Source organism: Argentina silus, assembly GCF_951799395.1.
Source record: "Argentina silus genome assembly, chromosome: 11".
Lineage (NCBI taxonomy): Eukaryota > Metazoa > Chordata > Actinopteri > Argentiniformes > Argentinidae > Argentina > Argentina silus.
The window spans coordinates 21,618,565-21,642,667 of record NC_139665.1 but is presented as its reverse complement, the minus strand read 5'-3'; the positions used below and the strand labels follow the sequence as shown (position 1 = coordinate 21,642,667).

General features: G+C 41.1%; 2 protein-coding genes across 4 annotated transcripts; both read left to right on the top strand.

Moving 5' to 3' along the window:
- The first annotated feature begins 3,761 nt into the window (after nucleotides 1–3,761).
- On the top strand, nucleotides 3,762–12,127 carry LOC310812454 (regulation of nuclear pre-mRNA domain-containing protein 1A-like). Its single transcript, XM_083681027.1, has 7 exons — nucleotides 3,762–4,030; nucleotides 5,892–6,021; nucleotides 6,366–6,472; nucleotides 6,667–6,761; nucleotides 7,712–7,838; nucleotides 7,982–8,157; nucleotides 10,529–12,127. Exons 1-7 carry the CDS (start codon nucleotides 3,880–3,882, stop codon nucleotides 10,679–10,681), a joined length of 939 nt encoding a protein of 312 aa, XP_083537153.1. The 5' UTR covers nucleotides 3,762–3,879; the 3' UTR covers nucleotides 10,682–12,127.
- A 1,847-nt stretch (nucleotides 12,128–13,974) lies between these two features.
- Nucleotides 13,975–23,759, top strand: LOC310812020 (uncharacterized protein). 3 transcript variants are annotated; one of them, XM_083680410.1, is made up of 13 exons: nucleotides 13,975–14,250; nucleotides 14,504–14,572; nucleotides 17,320–17,344; nucleotides 19,370–19,456; nucleotides 19,608–19,753; nucleotides 20,251–20,370; nucleotides 20,541–20,586; nucleotides 20,774–21,926; nucleotides 22,079–22,130; nucleotides 22,229–22,303; nucleotides 22,472–22,573; nucleotides 22,721–22,997; nucleotides 23,270–23,759. In XM_083680410.1, the coding sequence occupies exons 1-13, from the start codon at nucleotides 14,188–14,190 to the stop codon at nucleotides 23,524–23,526; spliced, it is 2,472 nt and encodes an 823-aa protein (XP_083536536.1). In that variant the 5' UTR covers nucleotides 13,975–14,187; the 3' UTR covers nucleotides 23,527–23,759. The 3 variants fall into 3 exon arrangements, with proteins under 3 accessions (XP_083536536.1, XP_083536537.1, XP_083536538.1); XM_083680411.1 differs by lacking the exon at nucleotides 17,320–17,344 and having other exon boundaries at nucleotides 14,183–14,250; XM_083680412.1 differs by lacking the exons at nucleotides 13,975–14,250; nucleotides 14,504–14,572; nucleotides 17,320–17,344 and adding an exon at nucleotides 17,665–18,681.
- Nucleotides 23,760–24,103: the final 344 nt, after the last annotated feature.

Below are 24,103 nucleotides of genomic sequence, written 5' to 3'. Positions count from 1 at the left end.
ACTTAGAAAGAGTCAAATATTAAGATGGGAGAAAACTATCCATGGGTCAACAACATCCCAGTCACTCCTCAAAACTGGCCTGTATGACAGAAAATCCTGCACTGAGTTTGTCTGCAGTATATTTTTTCAGTAATGGTTATCAGGCCTCTGTCATACAGGTAACATAAGAATCAATGGAAGTACATTGATCATCAAAACTGCCCCTATGCTCAGATCAACCTGTACTTCTTTCTAGTACTTTTGCCTCCCAATTCTCCACCGTTTTCCAGAAGTGTGCACTTCTCCACATGGATTTAAAAGCATGGAATTATTTTTCTAATTCCTCTCTTACACATGTGCATTTCCTTGAATAGCCATGTGGGGGAGCGCTAGAGGGCAGATTACTCCACCACATAAACACACTCACCGGCCACTTTATTAGGTACACCTTGCTAGTACCATGTTGGACCCCCTTTTGCCTTCAGAACTGCCTTAATTCATTGTGGCATAGATTCAACAAGGTGCTGGAAACATTCCTCCGAGATTTTGGTCCATATTGACATGATAGCATCATGCAGTTGCTGCAGATATGTCGGCTGCACATCCATGATGCGAATCTCCCGTTCCATCACATCCCAAAGGTGCTCTATTGGATTGAGATCTGGTGACTGCGGAGGCCATTGGAGTACATTGTCATGTTCAAGAAACCAGTTTGAGATGATGTGAGCTTTGTGACATGGCGCGTTATCCTGCTGGAAGTAGCCATCAGAAGATGGGTACACTGTGGTCATAAAGGGATGGACATGGTCAGCAACAATACCCAGGTAGGCTGTGGTGTTTAAAAGATGCTCAATTGGTACTAAGGGGCCCAAAGTGTGCCAAGAAAATATCCCCCACACCATTACACCACCACCACCAACCTTTGAGTTACTGTTGCCTTTCTATCATCTCGAACCAGTCTGGCCATTCTCCTCTGACCTCTGGCATTAACAAGGCATTTTCACCCAGAGAACTGCCGCTCACTGGATATTTTCTCTTTTTCAGACCATACTCTGTAAACCCTAGAGATGGTTGTGTGTGAAAATCCCAGTAGATCAGCAGTTTCTGAAATACTCAGACCAGCCCATCTGGCACCAACAACCATGCCACGTTCAAGGTCACTTAAATCACCTTTCTTCCCCATTCTGATGCTCGGTTTGAACTTCAGCAGGTCGTCTTGACCATGTCTACATGCCTAAATGCATTGAGTTGCTGCCATGTGATTGGCTGATTAGATATTTGCATTAACAAGCAGTTGAACCTAATAAAGTGGCCGGTGAGTGTATGTTTCCTTTGACAATCATTGTGAAAGGGATACATTATGAGAGGTCCTTGTAGCAGAACCCATGAGCCCACTACACTTAAGGGAAGCTCAGGGGATGACTGACAATAGACTCCTGGGATTCTGGAATATTACCAGACAAAAATAATGACTTGGTTACCGTGACAACCTAATGTTGTCAACTGCCTTCAGTCTCCTATGGTCAAAGCAGCTACTGTATGCCGCAGGTGGTAGAAAGTTGAAATTGGGCAACAGAATGTGATAAATTGTGACTATTTGTTAGGATAAGAAATGCATGCATATTAGGAGGGTGAGTATCTCTAATGATTTGAACCACGGGGTTCATACATAGGCCTACTTTGATATTCCATCGGTAGCCTTTATATTAACATGTGAATGATATCAAATCCCATGACATCGGAGGAAAAAGTGACATTAGGCTATACTTTTCTTCCTCGACTTTCTCCAGTTTGCCTGTCAGCACCATGACTATAGGAATCTTTGGCACATGGGACCATCAGCTCTCCAACACGGAGCAAGCGCTCACGGACAAGATCAAGAAGAACCCCAGCTATCCATTCACTCAAGAAAAGAACTGTGAGAGATCTAGTCATTCACTCCTCTCGCTTGTATTTTACTGGTCTTTTATTTCTGCCTCAGTAGTGTCTGTGTTTGTTTTCAGTTTTCCTTCGGGCTTTGCTGTTTCATTTGTTTGTAATGTAACACAATGTGTTGCAGTGTTTGTTCTTGAATACCTGCATGAAAACATTGGAAAAGGATCACTGCTACTTATTGCCTCTACCATTGGAACGGCCACTTACATGAACATGGAGCTAGGGGTGAGTGACTGTGGGACAGAATAGCAAAAGAAACTGAAACTGAGTGACTCTTTGAGTCCAGCCCAAACGCAACATGTGGGCTATAAGCTAATACTGTAAACATGTTCTCAGTGTGTATTTATGTATCTCAGTCTGTGATTTCTCTCTTTTGAAAAACTATAAACACTTTTAAACACTTAACGTTTTCCCATTTATTCAAGTTCTCAGTCTGGGTGACCGTTGCAATTGATTCTCTCTCTCTCTCTCTCTGGTTCAGGACCATCATAAGTATGCAGGGTTTCTAGTGTTCAGTCTGTGTGTCTCTCTATGGCTGATCTGTTCTGGAGCCTTCCGCCGTCGCCTTGTGATTGATCATAAGAAGAAAGAGTATCGTTACTACATCTACACCCACCTACGCCATAGGGCCCCTCTGCATCAAATCTACATTCGAATGATCGCCCAGAAGAGTGGTGGGTTCACTGATTAAACTTTAAGTGCTGGTCAATCAAATCAAAGTTATGGTTATGGATATGATGGCATCTGAATCAGTAGACTAATGTTTAAAGTTTACAGTCAGGTACTAGGTAATACCTACAGTAGTTGTTTACCTTGGATAATGGATAATCTCAAGGAAATGCAGGCTCATGTTTATGACATAATTTCAGGGCAGGGACGTCTTATGTACAAGCTGATGCTGAATGGACACAAGATTGAAGAGAGGGAGCTTAGTGGCTTCTCTGAGAAATATGAGGTATCCTTGTGAAGTGAAATGATGAATGACTGTCTAGAATAGATTAATGCCCTTATAACAACTCCTAGGCCTGCTCTTCACTGAGGAAGCAGAGCATCTACCTGTTCACATATTTTAACTACTACAGGAGGTAGATTAATGAAAATATACATTCCTCAACTCATCCACTTGCATTAGAACAACTGTAATTTCTCTCTTCACAGTTGTTGGAGTGCCAAGGAAGGAGAATAGCGAGCAAACTGAATCTCAACTACTTTGACTATAGAGACACCTCTAAACATCACGTAGTGGTCCACAAGCCCAAAATTAATCTCTTTGCCAATGCTGATTGCAAATCACCTGTCTGAGGATGTTCTTCATGCACTCACAGGCTACTAATGAATGATCAGCCACTTGGGCCACTTCCTCTATCCAGATTCCATTGACAGCCTACGCTCAGAATTAAAATGTGATGTTGCAAGGTGTAATCCAGTCTGTGTCATGTGTCTTCTCAACAATCCTCTCCTCTGAACCTGTCCAAAATCACTAATATCTATTTGTCTCAACTATATGTAGGGGCCTGTAATGTCCCCTACACCTGTTTGAGTCAATGGTACAATTTGGCAGTCCCCAGTGATGTAATGCAACAGTTCTTGTGAATCTAATTCAACTTCGACAAATGCATACTGACAAATCTGACATAATGGCAAATGCAATCATGAATGTGAACATGTAACAACAATGTAACAACAATGAAACAATTTTTCAGATTCACTACATCCCGCCTCTTCCATTAATGTGCCAATGAAAACACAGAGACCTGCGCACGTATAAGGGCTTTGATTCGGTCTGTAAACAAACAGGGGCAAAGGCAACTGGACCGCCTCCTCTGATTTCCACCATAGACTTTGCACAAGGCAGCTTTGCACAAGGCAACAGCTAGCCTGTTAGCTGCTAACTTACGACCTACAACTGTGTGGGAGAGACATTTCTACCAGCTCTCCTCTGTGTTTCCCCGAAAACGGGTCGATATGTCGGCTTTTTCCGAGGCAGCTTTGGAGAAGAAACTATCGGAGCTCAGCAACTCCCAGCAAAGTGTTCAGACACTGTCATTGTGGCTCATCCATCATAGAAAACACTCGAAGACCATCGTTAGCGTCTGGTTCAACGAACTGAAAAAAGGTAGCTAGAATGTTAAAGCAATCGATATATTCATAAATGTAATGTTTACCTTCTAACGTTATTGAGCTGTTGAACTACATATGAATGATTGCAATCAGAAATATATCCCTGTAGCGGTGATTAGCACTAGTACTTGATAATGATGTGCGATTTCTTGTCAGCTTGACTAGCTAGATCTGGATAGTGAGTGTCGTGCTGCAACCACAACCTACCCATCAAAATGCATCATATAATATGTTGTTCGCTCATCTCTTATCGAGCTAGTTAGTATTAAAGCACTGTAACATCATCAGTCTGTGGCTATGTGAACTTGTTTTTGTGAATGGTGTTGTTTTTCTCAGCTACTATGCCAACGGGTAGGGGGGTGGGGGAAATCTACTAGCTAGGTCTTGTTTCAGAGATGTGCTAATCGACACGAGGCCCGAGTCTCGCTTCCAAGTCATTGCCATAAAGTCATAAAAGGTGGTTTGACACAAAAACACACACCATCTGCAGATACACGCCTCATCACTGTACAACGATATCCAATTGTTAGTCTAGCTTGGTCACATTTCATTGAGTAATTGTTCAGTGTCTTCAGAGAGGGGGGGCATTTGTCACAGTGAATGCTCACATCAGAATTATGACAAAAAACATAGTGCTCGACAGTTTCCTGCACATTTTCACACACAAGTCATTTGTAAGCACCTGGGGGTTCCTGTTGTATGCCACACCCATTTGTTGTGTTGTTGCTGACCGTTTTCAGCTGATTGAGCTTAAAATCGCCTGATTGTGGTGTTTTTTCATGCCAAATTGATGTTTTGATGTGCAAAGTAAGGGGGTGTTATCTGCACGGATATAGACTAAGCATTTAGAGTGTCAGGTCTATGCTTATCTTATCTACTGCTCAGTGTTAATGATGCATAATCAACAGGAGCTCATCATGTGCACAGACATCAAGTGGTATTCTGATGTTTGCAGTGTTTTCCTGTGGGTACGAGTGCCTAATGACATCCCAGGTGGTCATTGTATTTTGGGAGCTGGGATTTTTCTGGGGACTTGGAACAGCATTTGGTGCTATTTTAGCGAGGGTTCCCAGTACTTCTGATTAGCATTATTGTGTTCTCATTTTGTAGCATTCAGTGGCCTCTTCCGTTCCCCGGTTATCACTGTTGAGAACTCATGTTGAGCCTACTTCAGGAATAAATAGGTGTCGGTGTTTCATTTTCTATAATGACTAGAGTGCTTCTAGCTGGCTGTATGGGACTGATAAATCAGATGTTATTCATACCGTGTCTAGGCTATAGGCTAAGCATCCAGTAATATCTTACATTTCTGTTTTGTTACATCAAAGCTGTAAGACAATACTAGGCCTTCACATTAATGGAGTGGGGGTTTAGATGGATCTTAAAATGTGCTCTTCATCATTGGGGCTCCTGTGTAACCATGGTGAGTGTGTGTTTGCTTGAGAGATTGTCCTTTCATGTGGGGCTGATTGCTGGGGTTGAATCACTCTCTTTAGCAACATTTAGCATAGTAACCAGGGAGAGGCATGGCATGCCTTGTGTGTTTGTTCAGAGCATGAAAAACTTGTTTAATCTGTAATCAGATCACAACACAATGGTGCTTTATTAGTTTGAGTTCATTTAGCATAGGCCTATGATAATTTACAATAGCTTAGATAGCCTAATTTACCTTAAATTAGACTTATGTGAAGCTTTCTGCTCTCATTTTCAGTCAATGTAGAAATGTTTTTTTGTTTGTGCACGTGATTCAATCCCAGCAGATGGATTTGTTGACTCCTCCTCCAGGTGGCATGCTTCCTGATTGAAGTTCAATAAAGACTGTGTGTTTTGTAGCTGACTGTGATCCCTCTCTGCAGCCCAGGTGTCACGGAAGCTCACCTTCCTCTACCTAGCCAACGATGTCATCCAGAACAGCAAGAGGAAAGGACCAGAGTTCACCCAGGACTTTGCTCCTATCATCGTTGATGCCTTCAAACACGTGTCCAGGTGAGGGATGAGAAAGGCCTTAAAACAGTCCTAAACCAGAGGGTCACCAGAGTTACTTTATTATTAACATACATGTTGATTTTAATGTCATTTTTAAAGGAAATAGGCCTACATATTTCTAGCTGGCATATTTCTCTATCCTAACTCACTATTGTGAATTGAAGTAGGCTAACTACAATGGAGAAAAAAAAAAAAAAGCTACAGTCAATAGCTAGTGTAGTATCAGTTGCGTCAAATGATTGAATCCATTGAAAACTTTCAGCCACCATTTTCCCCCCCCCTCCCCATACGTAAACCTGTTGATGACTAATTGAACTCGGCTTTGCTGCCCTGTGTGTCTGCAGGGACGGGGAAGAGGGCTGTAAGAAACAGCTGGGTCGGGTTCTGTCCATCTGGCAGGAGAGAGCTGTGTACGAGAACAACCTGCTGGACAAGCTCTCGCAAGTCCTGCGTAAGTGTAACTGAAAACGCAGGTCAACTGCATCTCAATAGTTTTCTTTTCTCTCATTCTACACCTTCTACAGCCACTTCCTGTAGTTGTAAAAGGTTTCGACAGGTAGAAGCAATGTGATGATATCTGATAGGCAAGGTAGAATATCTCTCTCTTTCCATGTTCCATGCTCACCCCTTTTCTGTGTTCCACAGAGGGAGAGAAGAAGGCGAAGAAGAGGCCGTATGAGGAGATCAAACTAGATGACGAGGACTTTGCCTCCCAGAGCTCCCCAGCAGAGCCCCCACAGGTACAGGGCAACCCTACACCTACATGTGGGTGGAGGGGTGGATTGGGTGTTGTGTGGTCAGGGCTGTGAGATGCAATGGCAAGATGTTTTGAACCAAATAGAGGTCCTTTGTATTAAAGTGACATTTCACCCCTAATTTTTACTTAAGCAGTAGTTTGCAAATCTTACAAGTGGCCCCTGTGCAGGTATTACGGCATGAATTCTGTATATCCATCAAACCATTATGAGTCACATTTTCCTAACGGAATGGGAAAGTCCAGCACCATGATGGTTCCATTCAATCTGTAATCAATGTTTCTCAAAATCTGCAGTTGTTGGTGGATATATACTTATATACTTATACTTAAGTATATACTATATAAAAGGTGATACACCAAGCAAACTAAATGTGACAAGTTGTCCATCCTAAACACAGTATTTCAGTCAAATGGTGTTGTTAGCATTGGTAGATTGCCCTAGCCAGCTGACTCCACATCGTGGTCACCACACACAAAAGTATACAACTTTCAGCCGATAGAAGGGAAGAACATTCAGAATGCAACTTTGAGAAACATTTATTACGGATTGAATTAAACTAACCTAGTGCTGGCCTTCTATTTGGAAAATGTGACTTGTGACAGTTTGATTTACAGAATACATGCTGCAATACCTGCACACAGGCCAACGACCAGGCCGAGGTATGCAAACGATTGTTAAAGTAAAAATTAAGGTTGAAATGTCAACTTTAACCTCTTGTTTCCACCCATCCCAATTGTTTTGATGGAACCTTTTCTTGTTTTGAGGACTGATTCTACCTAATTTCTAACTGCTGTATGGGCCTCTCTCTCCACTCCTATTCTGCCAATTCTTTCCCCTATGCCTTTCTTCCCCGTTTCCTCCTCCTCCTCTCCTCTCCTTCCCTCCCTCTTATCCTCTCTCATCCTTTCTCCCCTTCTGTCCTCCCTGCTCAGACGGCAGAGTTAATCCGGGCCCTGCAGGAGCTGGAGAATGCAGCGTCTGGAGACTCAGCGCTGCGTCAGCGGATCTCCTCCCTGCCCGCTGAGGTGCAGGACACGTCACTGCTGCACAGGATAACAGGTAAGCAGGCACAACCCACCTTCCGCCATGTAGCTACAGAGAAAACACACACACACACACACTACTGACACCATCGGTTTCACCAAACCATTTCAGCTCAGATTAAAGTATTCTCTGCCCCCCATTCGCTGTGTGTGTCTCAGATAAGGAGTCGGGGGAGCGTCTGTCTCGGTTGGTGGAGGAGGCGTGTATGCTGCTGGCAGACTACAGTGGCCGTTTGGCAGCGGAGATTGATGACCGGCGGCAGCTCACGCGTACAATCACGCTTTTTCTGCACAGCCAGAGGGACGGCCTGGTCCAGAACGAGCAGAAACTAGAAGTGCGTGAATAATCACTTATTTTCTTTCTCACATGCTTTCCCGTCCCTGTCTTGTCAGTCTTGCATGTCTCTTATCGTCTCCTTTGCACGTTTTGTCTCCTTCACCAACATTACTGTCAGCCTCGCCATTTATTTATTTATTTGTTTGTCTGTCTCACCTTCTGTTATGTCCCCTTTACACTTATGTGCCCTGCTTTCTGAGTGATGTATTTCCATTCGTGTCATTTAATAACCTGTGATATTTTTTCACCAAGTTGTATGTTTGGAGAGTCCCCCTGTCTATACTGGGAAAGAATAGTATTTTAGTTTAAGCTCAATGGGCTGAATTTGAACTTGAGATGTGAATGCTTAATTAAAACTCGACCATTGATGTGAATTGGATATCGATGCAAAAACTCAGGTTATGATCATGTATCTCAGGTAAGGATTCATAACCCTCTATATATTCATTAGTGTAGTTCATTCCTCCTGGTAAGTACAGGCCCAGAATGCTGTAGCCAAACCTCATCTCACCCCACTTTTGCAAAACAACTACACACAATTTCCATAGTTTCCTACTGTTTCTGCTATGGGTTTTAATCAACTTGACCTTCTGAATGCTTAACTGTCCAGCCTTTATCCACAGGAACTGAGCAAGATTAAGTCTACTGGTCTGTGTGTCTGCAGTTCAACAAATCTCTCTTGTAATAAAAGAAAGAAAGAGGAAATAAAGAATAAAACTGAATCTGTGAGAGTGCTGTTATTTGCTGTTAAATATGTTCCTACTGGTGATGGTAACATGAATCCAGTCCAGTTTGTTGGACTTCATTTTTGAGTGTCATAGCAATAGACATTAACAAACAATCAAACTTCTCCTATGTTACGAGGTACTGCACATGAGTACCAAGTTAGGCACACTGTTGATTGATGTGATGCTATACCTCAGTGATTAGTGATTGAAACATGTTTTCAAAACCATGTTTTGAAATTGTCATGCGTAAACAAGTACTATTTGTAACAAAAAAAACAATCAAGCCAACAAGAATAGAACACATCTTGAATAAGTAAGACTCTTGTGAAAATTGTCTTAGGTTTATGCTGCTTCTAATTATTTACCTACACAACATTCTCACAAATGTAAGAGTTATTGTAAGCAATCCTACTTAATGACAACAAGCTTCCATGTGATTTGTAATCCAGTTGACAACAAATTGAAACAGGCAGGGCAGTCTTTAAACTTACCCAGCCACTAATGTAATTGGTGTCCAGCTGTAAACCCCCTACTCACTACCCCTATGAGACCTGAAAGGACTGAATAGGTGTGAGCACTGCAGTATGGAGAAAATTCTCCCTAGCCTATCAGAGCGCAAGGATGAGTTATTACTATATTGCTTGCTTACACCCATCCAAACCCCTCAGATACCAACAAGTGTATAGAGGATTGGGGAATTGGGGTTGATTAGTGAATGTTTTTTTTTTCCATATGCTATGCTAGTTGAGTTATAGGATGTATTAGAAGGCATTCTCAGTTTAAAAGAAATCCATATAGATACTGATTTAGTGTTCAGTAAATATGATTGCACATCTAGCAAACATACAGACCAGACGCAAGATGCATTCAACATGCATTTTCACATACATCCATTTCTCCACCCTTCTCCGGAAGAATGCACTTTCCCACATGGATTTAAATGGGAATGAATTGGTGTAAGTGCCCATTAAAAATGTCCTTTAAAATGTATGTGGGAATGTACACAAGTCCAAACTGTAGAAGTAGGGTGGAGAAATGGGTTGTAGCATTAGTGCCAGGACTCTGGCCACTTTCTGGCAAGTCTTCAGGAGTGAATACAGAATTGTGCTGCACTTTTCATCAATGCATCCATTTTCTATTATAATAGTGATGCTTATTTGAATGGTTAGACTTGTCACACAGGCCTAAATAAGGCTAGTAAATCAGACACTTGTAGGTAAACTGAATGGTTGTCGGACATTTTGCCTAAATCATCCAGGTTTTTGGATGCCACATATGGTGAATCTTGATCTTGAAGGAACCTTGAATATAAACAGGGATAAATAGACAGCCTGAAATATGCTTTTCAGTGAAAAAGCCACTTTCTGACAGTGTGACACTACTTGTGAGGGTAACTGACCTCACATTATTTGTAAATAATACAGGTAGTTGACCTAAAACGATTTCTCTTTCTCTTTCAAAGTCCCTTTGGGTCTTTAACAACCACCCCTCACCCGAGAGAAATATTCCTAAAATTGGAATGCCATGCTTTTCTGAAGTCATACATTAACAATATACTGTATTCCATGTGTTATCTAGATCCTCAGTTGTACCTCAAAATGATTCTGGTTTTAATAATCACACCTATTTTTGTTGTTTCAGGAGTACAAGCGTAAACTGGCACGTGTGACCCAAGTACGGAAGGAGCTGCGCTCTCGGCTGAACAATCTACCAGACCTCTCCCTGCTTCCCAACGTGACTGGCGGACATTTGCACTTGCCCTCTTCTGGCAACCTGTACAACCCCTCAGAATGACATCTCACCTGTGCTCTTTCACCCCTGACTGACTGACCACACTCCTTCTGATTGACACACCTCTCGTCCTATCATTTATTATGTTGACATCTCTATGATCAATCACTAGATTAAGAGATACGCACCCTTACCATGTGTATGCATCTTGCCATTACTCTTAACATGTGAAGTATTTCTCATCTCGTCTTTCATCAGGTAGACATATTTATCATTGCTCTTCAGATTGACAACACCTTAATCTTGTCACTCAAGTGTTACACTCTTTTTGCTTATATCTCTCCTTCTCATTCCCCAAAATAGAAATGTTCTCTGTAGATCACTCATACTTTGACTGGCATATACTCTGTATCTAATGGTTCCACATCTATTGCTAAAGGCACGACTCTCATGTTTTACATAATGCACACTATGAGACTCTCCTGTTGTCCCTCTGATACATGCTGAATTGGCCTTCACTTTCACTGACAGAGTTGTCATGCTATTCCTCTCCTGCTTCCACTCTCTTCACCTAACCCCAACCTCCCTAAAATGGTCAGAAATATATTGTTGTGATATTATTTTTGTATTTGTAGCGAATTTAGATATACATTAGAAAATAACATTAGAAAAAGTATAATGCAGTCCCGATGAGTACATCCCTCAGTGTGGTATATCGTTATAAACAGCTGCAGTATTTTTATTACGATTATCATCTTTATGTTTTCTTTTATTACTGCTGTAACTTGTGTCCTATAAAGCTTATACAGCTCACTAAGTTTTAGATCATGCTGCTGGGTGCTTCACTAATAGCAGGGATTGTACTGCTTATTTAATATATGAATGGCCTTAAAATAAGGTAAGCAGGGCCTTTTCAGAGAGGTTCACTTGCCCAGATTTAATTGCGAAATCATGTTAAAAATGAAAAGGAAGTGGCATAATATGTTGACCAACTCATTTGGGAATGTTTTACTGTTTTGGAAAAAAAATATCCATTGGTTATTGTTCACATTATTCTTGAAGTGGTAATCCAATGTTTTGTTGGTATTTACCACAATGTTGTATGTAAATACTAGGAACAAAAAACAGACTTGATTTACCTGTCTTTATGATTTCAACCAACATTATTAGGGCTCATTGTGAAATGGCAGTCATTCCCCCCAAAAATGCTGGGGTCTCACTGCAGATGTATCTCTATAGAAATGTGATATCTCCATACTAGCTCCAGCCTTTCCCATATTGGAATAACTGGGTGGAGACATCGGTGGTGCGTGCTTGTTTACTGTATTGTTACTGCTCCCTGGTTTTAACCTCTACTGAATGTTGCTCATCCGCCTATGACAGCTATGGTATTTAATGAACTTGAAGGGGCCCACTGTTTGCAAAACCAGAACTTATTTCACTGATTTGTAAGTGTACATTCAAACACAAATTGTTGTAAAGAGTTCAGTTCTCAGAACCAAATAAACAGCAACGGATATAAGAATGTATTAACACTTCATGTTTTTCTGCCTCATGCCTGCATTCTTTAGTGTGCTATAGAATTTTTTTAATTTTTTTAAATTAACCTTTAGTCTCATTGAGAGCTGATCCATGACAGCACATTATCTCCCTTTCATTGTTGTAGTGCAGCTGATATGACTCCAGTCCAGTAGGGAGCGGTAAGTGTGGAACAAGCAGGGGAGCAACACAGAACTTGATTCAAAAGGAAGTTGGTCAGCCAAGTTAACAGGAAGTAGAATTTCAGGCTCCAAATAGTAGTAGCACAGAAATAGGATCCAGTGTTTATGATGTACAATCCATAAAACTATCTCGACACAAACGCATATTGGCAAAATTAAACCTATTATTTACATAATCATATACATCTCATCATTTCCTCCGTTTCTCACGTAGACCGCGTAGCATGATAGAGATGTGAGATGCAGGGTTCGATCCCTGCCTGGAGCATGTTTTTTTGGGGGGGGGATTTAAGTAATTAGTAGGGCTGTCAAAATTAACGCGTTAACGTCGGTAATTAAATTTTGTAATTAATCACGTTAAAATATTTGACGCATTTAACGCATGCGCAGAACCCCCCACCCATACATCCCATAATTCCACCCGATGTCGCTCCAGTGTGCAGCTGAGCGGCGAGCGGATGCTAACAAGTCACAGCATGGAGCAAGACGAACAGGTTGGCCCTCTGGATGGGTTTGAGTTAAAAAAAAAAACAAAGATGGAACAATGAATAAACAAATAGTAATGTGTACATACTGCAAGAAAGAGTTTGTTATTGTAAAAAAGAAAAGAAAAAGGTTTCATTCAAATAAGAGAAATGGCTTGGCTAATGGCCAAGTAAGTGTGTTACAAAAAGAATGTTCTTAACACCATCCTACTTTGTTTCGAGGAATAGCAATAACAATGTTGTCATTGTACAGCAGTTTGGTGTATATTTTTCAATATTAATACCACACTGTGGATGTTATTATAATAAACATGCATACATACATATTGTATGTTAAATGTATATATCCGCCTTCTGTCATTTATCTTTCAATTCCCGCAACAATATACAGAAGTAAATGGCATATTTTGGACCGAATCAAATGGTGATTAATCATGATTAATTAATTTTTAAGCTGTGATTAATCTGATTAATCAGCCCTAGTAATTAGATTTTAATGATCGAGTTGAACAACGCTTATGGCTGCCTAATGTTTAATTGGATAAATACTGTAGTGACTCTCTAGATTTCATAAATCTAGCCCGGAAATGAGAAGCCGCGCAGAGCATCTAAGCATCTAAGCACCCCGAACGCTACATGTGCCATTTGTGCACACGAGTCGGATACATCCCGACACCGGAGGGTTCTCACTCCAGCATCCATTTCCTTCTGCTGTCGGACTGGGCCGTTTTTTCAATGCTGGAAAACAATAGGAAGACTGAGAACATTAGTGTTTTACTCATGTTTGCACTTTGTCCTTATTGTTGTTAGCTTAACGTGTGTAATGTCTAGGGTCTAACGATCTCTTCGCCTCACAGGACGAAACATGTTCGCCTATGTATATGTTAAGAATTTTTTTCAGGGAGATTGATTGCTACGCACATGCGCAATCTCACGAGATCCTCTGCCCTTCTGAATAATTGCCGATACGCATCAATAAAAACATTTGTCACACAATTTAACATACCTTCTCACTTACTTGCACTTCGTTGTCCATGTACTTTCACAAATGTATATTACGAAATATGACGATGAAACCTATCACTGACAAACCTTTCTGCGCATGCTTGCAGTGGCTACATTGTTAATTTCCGGGGAGTCACTCAGCCGTCTTCTACTTATAAACATCTTTGGTAGTATCAAAGAACGCTTATATTATAATATCGCTTGAAGAAGCGTCGGTTCTAGTTAAAACACTGTATTATATTTGGTTAAACAACGTTGTTTTACTAGTACAGCTACTAATTTGGACAGGTTGGCTTGCTAGCCCGCGCCTAATACAACCATATTAACTCAATTTAGCTATCACAGGACAGGAACAGCAATGGAGGGTCTCGAAACGATTTACGTCGATGATGGCAGTGCTGTTACTTTCATTGAGTGTAATGTAAGTAGTTTACTATTCAAGATTAGTATTATGTATTCCTAAAATCGCGACAATCTAGTATTGTATATGCTCTCTCTACTGCGCTAGATAATAGTGTATTAGTAACGCAATGTGCGTTTGTCGACTCTACAAGGCTTTTGTTTATTTGACATACTGTATATACGCTATCAATACAGACAGAGAAGGGTCATCTGGCTAGTCTTCTAGCTACCATCTCGCTTTTTCTCACTCCTTACCTGTCTTTTCTTTTCAGATATGCAATAAATCGATACGGGGTGAAACCCTGTATAAAATACACCTGACAACATCACAACATATCAAGGTAACACAATTATTTAGCTACCTGTCAAAAATAATTATAGCTTCTGAAAGTCAACTCTTAAGATACAGCTCAGGTTTCTTTTTGCGTAGCCGGGATCACTGTTTACTATGATGATCTGAAAAAAGACCACAGGAGGTGGTACTGAATTGACTTATATGTATTAAAACAACAGTAAGTGAATAAGCTATTTCTTAATTCCAGAGCTCAGCATCATAAGGACCAGCAGCGATCATTTGTGCTTTGATGATTTTTATTTCCTGTTGCCAACAAATTGCCTCAATGAAGCGAAACATACAGGAAGATAATGGACTTTTAGTAAATCTGGTTGATGAAGAGAACTTCTGAAGGCAGTTGTACTGCCATTAAGAGTGAATGCATTAAGGCTATCTAAGAATCCCAGAACCTCTGGATGAACTGCATTTCTGTTGTTTCTTGATTCTTCTTACTCCCAGAACCAACTTAAGCAGGGAGTGCTATCAACACACTTTGTGTCATATTGCTTTGTGTCCTAGGTCAATATGATGGTTGAACAGAAATTTGAATTCTTGAAACACGAGAATAAAAGAAATACTCCTGCATACACGATTTACGCCTGCAATAAGGATTTAATGTTAATGTTTCGGTCTGTGACCTTTTTCAAGACCATCACATACTTGAAGCAGTCTTCGTTTTGGAACATAACTGTTTCCTGATTATCCTTTTGTGTCAGTCATCAAGGTCTCATGGAGCTGGTTATTGGTGCTGATCAAGTTTGATACACAGCATTCCTCTGTATTAGAATACTCCTTACTACTCATGCTGAGTCGTGCTGATGTAGGAAGAATTGCAAATTGACTCATCATGGCTATACTTCCATCCTCTCTTGGTTCAGATGAATCCCTTTTACCTTTTCCATGACTATTCCCACCTTGCTTCTAATGGATGAACATGGGCTGCTTTCTTCACCTCCCTGCAGCTTCGAAGCAATAATGAAAGACACAGTGTACTGTCTCTCCCCTGTGCCTAACTCATGCTTCCAACCAGGTGAAACGACTAAGTGTGGCCATTCAAGATAATCCCTCTGTTTTAAAGAGGAACTGAAGTGAAAAACAACATTTTCCGGGTTCAAATGGTCTATGTAGCATCTGTAGTAGTCATATACAACAATTCTTGCACCAACATAGACTAAAAAGTGTAAAAACATAACTTTGGACATAAACCCAGCATTTTCATGTTCATTCTAAATCAAGTCAGTCCAAGAACAGGCCGTGATTTGCGGAGAGTTGTGACACGTCTCCTTTCCCTGACAAATTTGAAGGTTGGGCTTTGGACGGTACATCAGTTCTCAGTTGCATTTTTGGAAAATGAGGTGGAGGAAAATCAAGGCGTAATCCGATGGTCAAGTTGCTATTGGACGGTTGAGTTTGCCCCCATGATGCACACGCCTGGGTGACAGAGCAAAGCAGATTTCTCAGGCTGGGTAATGATGCCTTCTTCTTTTACTGACTATGAATGAATGTGTCACAAAGTTATGGATCTTATTCTCTTTCTGAGTGCAATCTTCACATTCCCTTTGCACAATTCAGCATCAGTCCTCCAATTCCGTAGCTGGAGGCCCCTTTGCCGTGTTATAACGACGTGTGAACCTCAGTCTTTCATTTGAGGTTAATTTCAGAAGGAAATTTATCAAATGGGTCAAGGAAACATGAAATCCAATTCCATATTATGCAAATAAAAATGAGCAACCAGTTCATAAGTTTGTCTCAAACCCCAACAATGAAAATGTAAAGGGTAAATACAAGGGCAGGAAAAGCCTCAAATGTCAGAGTCAAGCTGGAAATGCTTGTGTTAATTTGAATGATGGAATTTTATTCCCAAATGGCCCTTCACTACACCTCAAAAGAGCTGTGGTTGTGGCGTGATGGGTACTTTATTGATCCCCGAGGGGAAATTAAGAGATATCAGCTCACATCACAAGCAACAACAAAAAAATAAATGCCAAAGGACCTGAGCCTCCTCAGGAAATAAAGCTAGCTCTGGCCCCTCTTGTACAGGATATCTGTGTTACCAGTCCAGTCCAGTTTATTGTCCAGGTGCACCCCCAGGTACTTATAGCTCTGGACCACCTCCACGTCCTCTCCCTGGATGGAAACAGGAGACAGCGGGACCCTAGTCCTCCTAAAGTCCACCACCATCTCCTTTGTCTTGCTGATGTTGAGTAACAGGTGGTTCTGCTCACACCATTCAACAAAACTGTCCACCAGTCCTCTGTACTCTCCTGGCCTCCACTGATACATCCCACAATAGCAGAATCGTCCGAGAACTTCTGCAGATGGCAAGTATCTGTGTTGTGCCTGAAGTCCGAGGTATAGAGGGTGAAGAGGAAGGGAGCCAGAACTGTCCCCTGGCCAATGCTGCTCACCACCCAGTCCGACACACATCCCTGCAGCCGTACAAACTGTGGCCTGTTGGTCAGGTAGTTCGTAATCCAGGAAACAATGGGGGAGTCCACCTGCATCCTCAGCAGCTTATCCGCAAGTAGTAAGGGCTGTTTGGTGTTAAATGCACTGGAGAAATCAAAGAACATGACACTCACGACCAATCTGTTATGTGTGTATGGTTTGTCTCTACATCCTAACTCTATATTTATATGTAGTACTTTTAGCAGGGTTGCTGGTTAACAACCAGCAGCAAGTCCATCCTGTGGTGATTGACTTAACTGTACTGTACCTGTTTTTCTCGGTTGCGCCTCCCTTCGCTCCCGACAGAGAAAGGACGCCTTGGTTGCTACTGGTAAGTAATGTTCCCTCTTCACTTCATTCCCTGAATCTTGATGAGCTCGGTCCATCCCTGACCTCAGATTTATTAAAAGTAAGTCTCTAATTGTTGTCCTTTCTCCTAGCACTGGGGTAAAAAGGCCTCAGAGTACAAACCAGATTTCATGAGCAACCGTTATTTCTTAGTCTGGGTGCTCAGTGTCACACATTCAGAGGTATTGGAGAGATTGATTCACCAGTGGATTTCAAATGGGCATCGAACCATTATTAGTTTATCCACCGGAGTCAGGAAACAAACTTGTTTTTTCTTTTCTGTTTTTGTGTGTGGGGGGGGGGGGGTTGTGTTTTGAATGTGGAAAAAAAAAAAAAAAATCTGATGAATGAACTGACCTAAGTTGATGTAACTTATATTATGTAAGTATGTGATTCTGCATTTTTCCATGGAAGGACTATACAGATGCATGTGTCACGTGTGCTTCCTGCCAATGGAATGCTTTTACCCAGAGCGCAAAAGCAGTAATGGATGTTGCCCTCAACTGACATGCCAGTAATCACACAGCCCTTCCTCAACGTTCAACAATGATTGGCCAAGTGGCAAAGCGAGTCCTAGTGGGAAACTCCCATTCTCCCCGACTGCAAAACCAACTCCAGATTTGATTGCCATTTGATTCAGGACTAGGGTTTCTCTTACTAAGACACCCCCCACTGTGGTTTCAATTGAACTGTTTCAATTGAATGTTACTTCAATTACCTTTTTGTCCTAGGTAAATATCTGGTCAGGACATCAAGGAAGCAACCCACATCAGCCTTGATTATGGAACATTTGATAGTGCTCACTCCTGTGATGATGTTGACTGTCATTGATGCTTGCTCACAGGATTGCAAGTTCCAACCCACATCCAAACAGCTACTCCTGATTTTACTACATTTGCATCCAATTCCGGCAATGGAACAGTTGGCTGGTGTATGTAAAGACCCTGCCTCAACCAACATGAGGAACACATGAAGATGCTGACAGCTGAAGGACCATAGTCACATGGACCTGCTGAAAGAGAACTGCTGAATGCATCAAATGTTCTGCTCAGCAGACCAATCCATCTTCTTGGATAATATTTCCAACTATGGATCTCTTGTATACACATGTATACACATATGGACGATGATAAGAGAATATCCATGCCAAAACCAAGGATGTCATTACATTCCATTTTGGTAACACTTGTCCGACTCCAGCATTCTGTTGTTGTTGGACTTAAGTTTTCCTCTCGTTTTTTTTTTTTTTTTTTATATGAGTAGGGAAATGGCCTTGGAGACCTCAAACGTGTGACTTTTTAGAGATGTGGTAATCATTAGGTAATTACATGCATAAGGAGATGTTTGTGTTATTACACAAGTAGAATAGGGAACAGTGCTTATTCCACTTATGTAATAAGATATACTGTTCAACTCCATTACTAGTCAATTACAAAGAAATTACCAATGTATTATCTTTCAGCATGTCAGTACAATTTTGATACCTGTGTAATTACAGAGTTGGAACGGGGCAACTTAATGTGAAGTGTGACCAGTTTTTGTTATTAATCAAGTGAAATGGGGACCTGATCACTTTTACGGAAGTACTAATGTACTACGTAACAAGGTCTCGTAACAAGTAACAAGGTCTCTCCTGAAAGACGCAATGAGACTAACCTAGACACATGGTTAAATGAAAACAACATGTTAATAACATGTCAATATTGTACACACTTATGTAGGCGTAGAGCAACAATGTCAAATTTTGCTTCTAACTGATTTTGTATAAATATGATTTAAAAGGACAAATTGTGAAATGTAAGACGTCTGCATTAGGTATATACTTTATACATATATACGTATATACATATTATTTTGTTCAAACAATCAATTTTCTCCTCATCCTAACTAGCTATCAGCTTTCCCAGTGCCAAGTTTTGTTGGGTTTGTCAGCATTTAGTATTTTGTTTAGGCATTCTGTCACTGATTTTGTTACATTGATCTAACTCAAGTTGTGTGGGTCTCACAGGTCAAGCCATCAGGGATCACACAGTTCCAGATTTCAGGGACATCAAACAGTACCTGAAATACCTAAAGCTTGATGAGCCCATCATTGGTAATATGTGTTTGACTTTGTTGGATTGTTAATGCCAAGAGAAATACCCTAGGAAATGAAACGTCAAAAACAATTGTCATGAATATGGTTTTATTTTCTCATATTATTGAGAGTGCTTTTCTGATCTGTATGTCCTATTTATTCATTTCAGGTTTGAGCCAATTGGAGGAGGAGGATTCTGATACCACTGACCCTCAGCCAGGCCCTAGATACATATGTATGCTATGCGATCTGCATGCAAACTTGCCTAATATGGTCAGTCATATTGTTGGGCGCAGACATCGGCAAAAATTCCTGGTAAGTAGGTAATTTACTGGCTGTAGTTTAGAAACTGCCAAAGACCAACTACTAGCCAGTGTCGGTACAGGAACCAAAACGATTGCTTATGTTTCAAGAAAAGGGTTGTACTTAACTTTGTCCCAACCTTCTAGTTTTGTATGCTCAATTAAAGACACAAAATGAAATGATCCCAGAGTCCCAGTCTGCAATTTTCCTTTTTGGAAGATTTTGCACTTTTATTTGATGAAATGTATAACGTACACAATGGAGTAATAGTTCTTTAGTGTATGTTTTTGCTGTCGTAGGAGACTTTTTAAACAAGTATGTTATACAACTGTAATGCTGCTCTCATGGAATGTCAATTAATTGATTAATACAGATACATCTTGAAAAACAAGTGCTATTTGAATGTGATTGTTGTGTTCATTGTTAACATTTTTATTTGTGGCCTACTCTCTGATGATATGCACAAATAGCAGAATGTGGCTTTAACTGATTTTATTCCCTTCTTCCAGGAGGTGAAACGGAAAGACCTGGTGACCTGGGACACTAAGAGTATCCTGGCTCAATCAGGAAAGGTTATACGAGCCAAGGCAGAAATTGTAGAGAGACAGGATGGACAAGGAACTCCAAAGGTGGGTTAAGACTGTGATTCACTCTGGTATTTCTGTATTTAAAAAAAAAACATAGATATACACATATCTTTATATGTCTGACATGTAAACATTATCTCATTCTTTAGATTACAGTATGCAGGTATGGATTGGGTTTCTTATAATCGTAATTGTTTTTATGTACATTTTAGCCATTAAGGACAAACAGAAATGTGGGAAAATCAAATATCTCAAGAGGTGAGTTCTTTTACTTTTCTCTTTGTTTATTGACACATTGATACATTTTAACCTATAAATTAGAGAATTCTCATGGACGTTTATGGGTGTTTTGTAACTAAATTGTCTTCTTTAAAAGACTGTAATCTAAATAAAATAGACACTATCTATTAGTCACCAAACGTAATTGTTGACTGTTTTCTTTCAGTTGTCCAAAAGCAGGAGAGGCTTAGAAACAAAGGGGACAAGAGGCAGGAAGGAGACCAGGCTCCTCGGGGGCGGGATTACCCAGGGGAATACCTGCACAGAGGGGGCCATCCAGGAGATGATCTGTATAGACCGCTCTTCCATAAAGATGATGCTTACATGTTGGGGGATACAGAGAGAGGGGCCTATCTGAGGGAAGAACTCCTTACACCAGATTTTGCAGAGGAGGAGCATCGTAGAGCAGACTACCTGGAAGAGGACCTTCATAGACGGGAGTTTTTCAACAATGATCATCGAAGAATGGACCAGCTTGATAGACAAGATTACTTAAAGGATTTGCATAGACGAGACTTCTTGGAGGAGGAAGTTCAAAGAACAAGCCACCCAGGGGGAATCCCACAACACCAGGCTTACCCTGAAGATCATTATTCCAAGGAGGTTATTCGCAGGAGGGCCTACCCAGAAAATGATCCCCTCAAGCAGTTCTATTCAGAAGAGGTTCTTCGTGGGAGAGCTCGCTCCGTTGAGGCCCTCCAAGAAAGGACCTTTGTGGAAGATGAATCACGTGGGCGTGCCTATTCTGAAGAGGACCCTGTTCAAAGTTACTTTGAAGATGACCATGGGAGGGGATACATTGAGGATGTGACCCATCGAAGAGCTATTCCTGAAGACCCTTACACTGAATCTGCCAATAGAAGAGGCTTCGTCAAAGAAGATGCGAGGCGCAGGGCTTACCCTGAGGGGCAACCTGGTGAGCTAGCCTACTCAGAATCTGACCCTCATAGGCGGACTCGTGACAGGGATCCAAATGGGAGGGGATATTCAAAGAAGGCACTCTGGCAAGGAGCTGGGGAACGGGAGGCAGACAGGAATAGGTTCACAGTGCCAATGGATGAGGGTGGTCAACACAGTAGAGACCATTTGTTAGACCTAGTTAAGACCATTCGTCAGGAGGGGAGGGGACAGCGCCTCGAAGCCAGCAGAGCACCCCCTCAGAGGCCAGCAGAGGGCGGCAGAGTGAGATCTGAGATCCCAGAATTTTTCAGACAATTCCTGTCTGGGGCCACAGTTGGTAACAAGTGCCCTGAGAAGAGGAAGAAGAAGAGCCGGTTCTCTGATGCCACAGAACAGGAGCTGGATGTGGTTAAAAGAATGTAAGTGATAATGCAAATGTACATGACCATACATGCAATCGACTTTTCCATCATGTTTTGGGCCCTATTGTGCTAAATGGTATCCTGGCCTTATCTGGGATTTAAAAATATATGTATTTTTTTTACTAAATGCTCTTTATTCTTCCCTGCAGACATGTTGATGACTGTAGAAGACCAAGACAGGAAACCTTTGCCAAGCCACAGGTAACCCTAATTGCATTGTTAACCCGCTGTTGATGGCAGATATGTTTGAATGGTTTTGTTGATATTCTGATAGAGAGTATCTTATTGTGACGTTTTAGGGTGTCTACCAGGGGACAAGCTCCAGAGCGACGTCAGATGTGACTCCAGACACAGGCAATGTTTTGGATGTGTTGGTAAGCTCAAAAGGGTTAGAGATGTGATACCCTTTGTGTAAAACAACTAATTTAGCCTTCAGTTGACTAGTGGGCATTGGTGAATTTTGCAAAGAGAAACTCCTAAATTATCCTTCCTTATTCCATCTACTCATGTTGTTGTTTGATGTTATTGTTTTCTCCTCATAGAACAACATACAGATTGAGAATGTGGAAGAGGCCAACTTCCTGAAGGACAAGCTGTGTAATCTTCTGAAAGAGTTCCAAGCCAACAAATCAGAGAAGGTTGCGGTAGGTTTTATTGTGTTGCACAGCATGTGTTGCATGTAGCCTAGGCTTATCATGGAATGCAAAACATTAACCGGTACCATGCAAACTCTATAAAGGAGCTTGGTTTATTTGAACAATAAGGTTGTCCTTTCCTCATTCTCCTTGTAGTACAAAAGCCAAGGACCAGCAGTCGTCTCCAAAGACTACAATCACATGAGCAAGGGTCATCTGGAATCTACTAGAGACCAATACGAAAGAAACTTCAGAGAAGTACAAGAGGAGAGACATTATGAAAGCCAACCCAGGCGGTCACCGGAACTCTACTCCCTAGAAACCACACAGGATCCCTACAGAGAGAGACCCAGAGAGGCAGAAGAGCAATTGGAGGAACACAGCCATGCAACTCATTCTGAACCCAGAGGTTCAAGGAGAACCCATTATGAAGGTAAATAATGGATTTTTTTTTACCTTTAAGAGATTTTTCAACACAATGTTGCATGTATTACTTTTTCAGTCCCAGAAATACCATGGTTTTCAGATGACGTAATAAAGATGGCTACTTGCAGTTCCTTCCTGCCAATTCATTTTATACACTTACCAACTGCCAAATTGCAAGCAGTTTTTATTACTGTACAACCCCAAAATGGTACAGTAGTTGTTATATACATTCAGTGTTTCCTCATCTAATAACTCAACTACAATGCCTCCTCTCTTCAGAGGTCTTTGGACAGGTTGACAGGTACCCACCGTCCCTTGCCTGGCAGGAAGAGCCATTGAAGTATCCGGAGAGGTCCCAGGGGTCCATATACCCGGACGACTATGCACCTGCTGTGGAGGAGTTTTATGACCCGTACCAACCTACACCCCCCAGTCGAAGGGAGTGGGGATATGGGATGCCCCCTGGCCCTCAGATCTCCACCAGCCTAGACAAAATCACATCCACTCTCTTGGAACTTGTGTCACGAAAATCATGATTTTATTGTAATTATGCACAAAGTGTATAGACATGGAAAATGTAATACTTCTGTTATGTTTGAAGATAAGATTAAAGAAAAAGATTAGGTAGATATTGTTTGACATAAGTAGTAGTTGGCTTTGCACTGTACATGCATGTCTGATAGAAAAGTAATACATTTGTTTAGATTCAAACTGTTAACTCTTCAGTAAAGTACTGCATTGTAATCCTACCATCACAATAAAACATGTGTTTGTGAAATCTGAATTGTTCTGACTCTTAATGATAGTTTATTACAGAAGAAATGTTTGGTTCTTACATGAAAATAGGAATAAAATGGAATACATCTATCATATAATGGGGAATATGATGTAGCAGCAGATATGTGACAGCCCCATTGCTGACCACATATAGTATTGGTTTGTATTTGTTTATGAAGTTCAATTCACATGTTTGTCACAGTTGTTTTCATGATGTTGTGTACTCTGAATGATTGAACCACAACCTAAATTAACCAATGATTTATTAGGCTGTCCTCAACCCCAGAATTACATACATACATACATACATACATACATACAGCACGCACTGAGGTA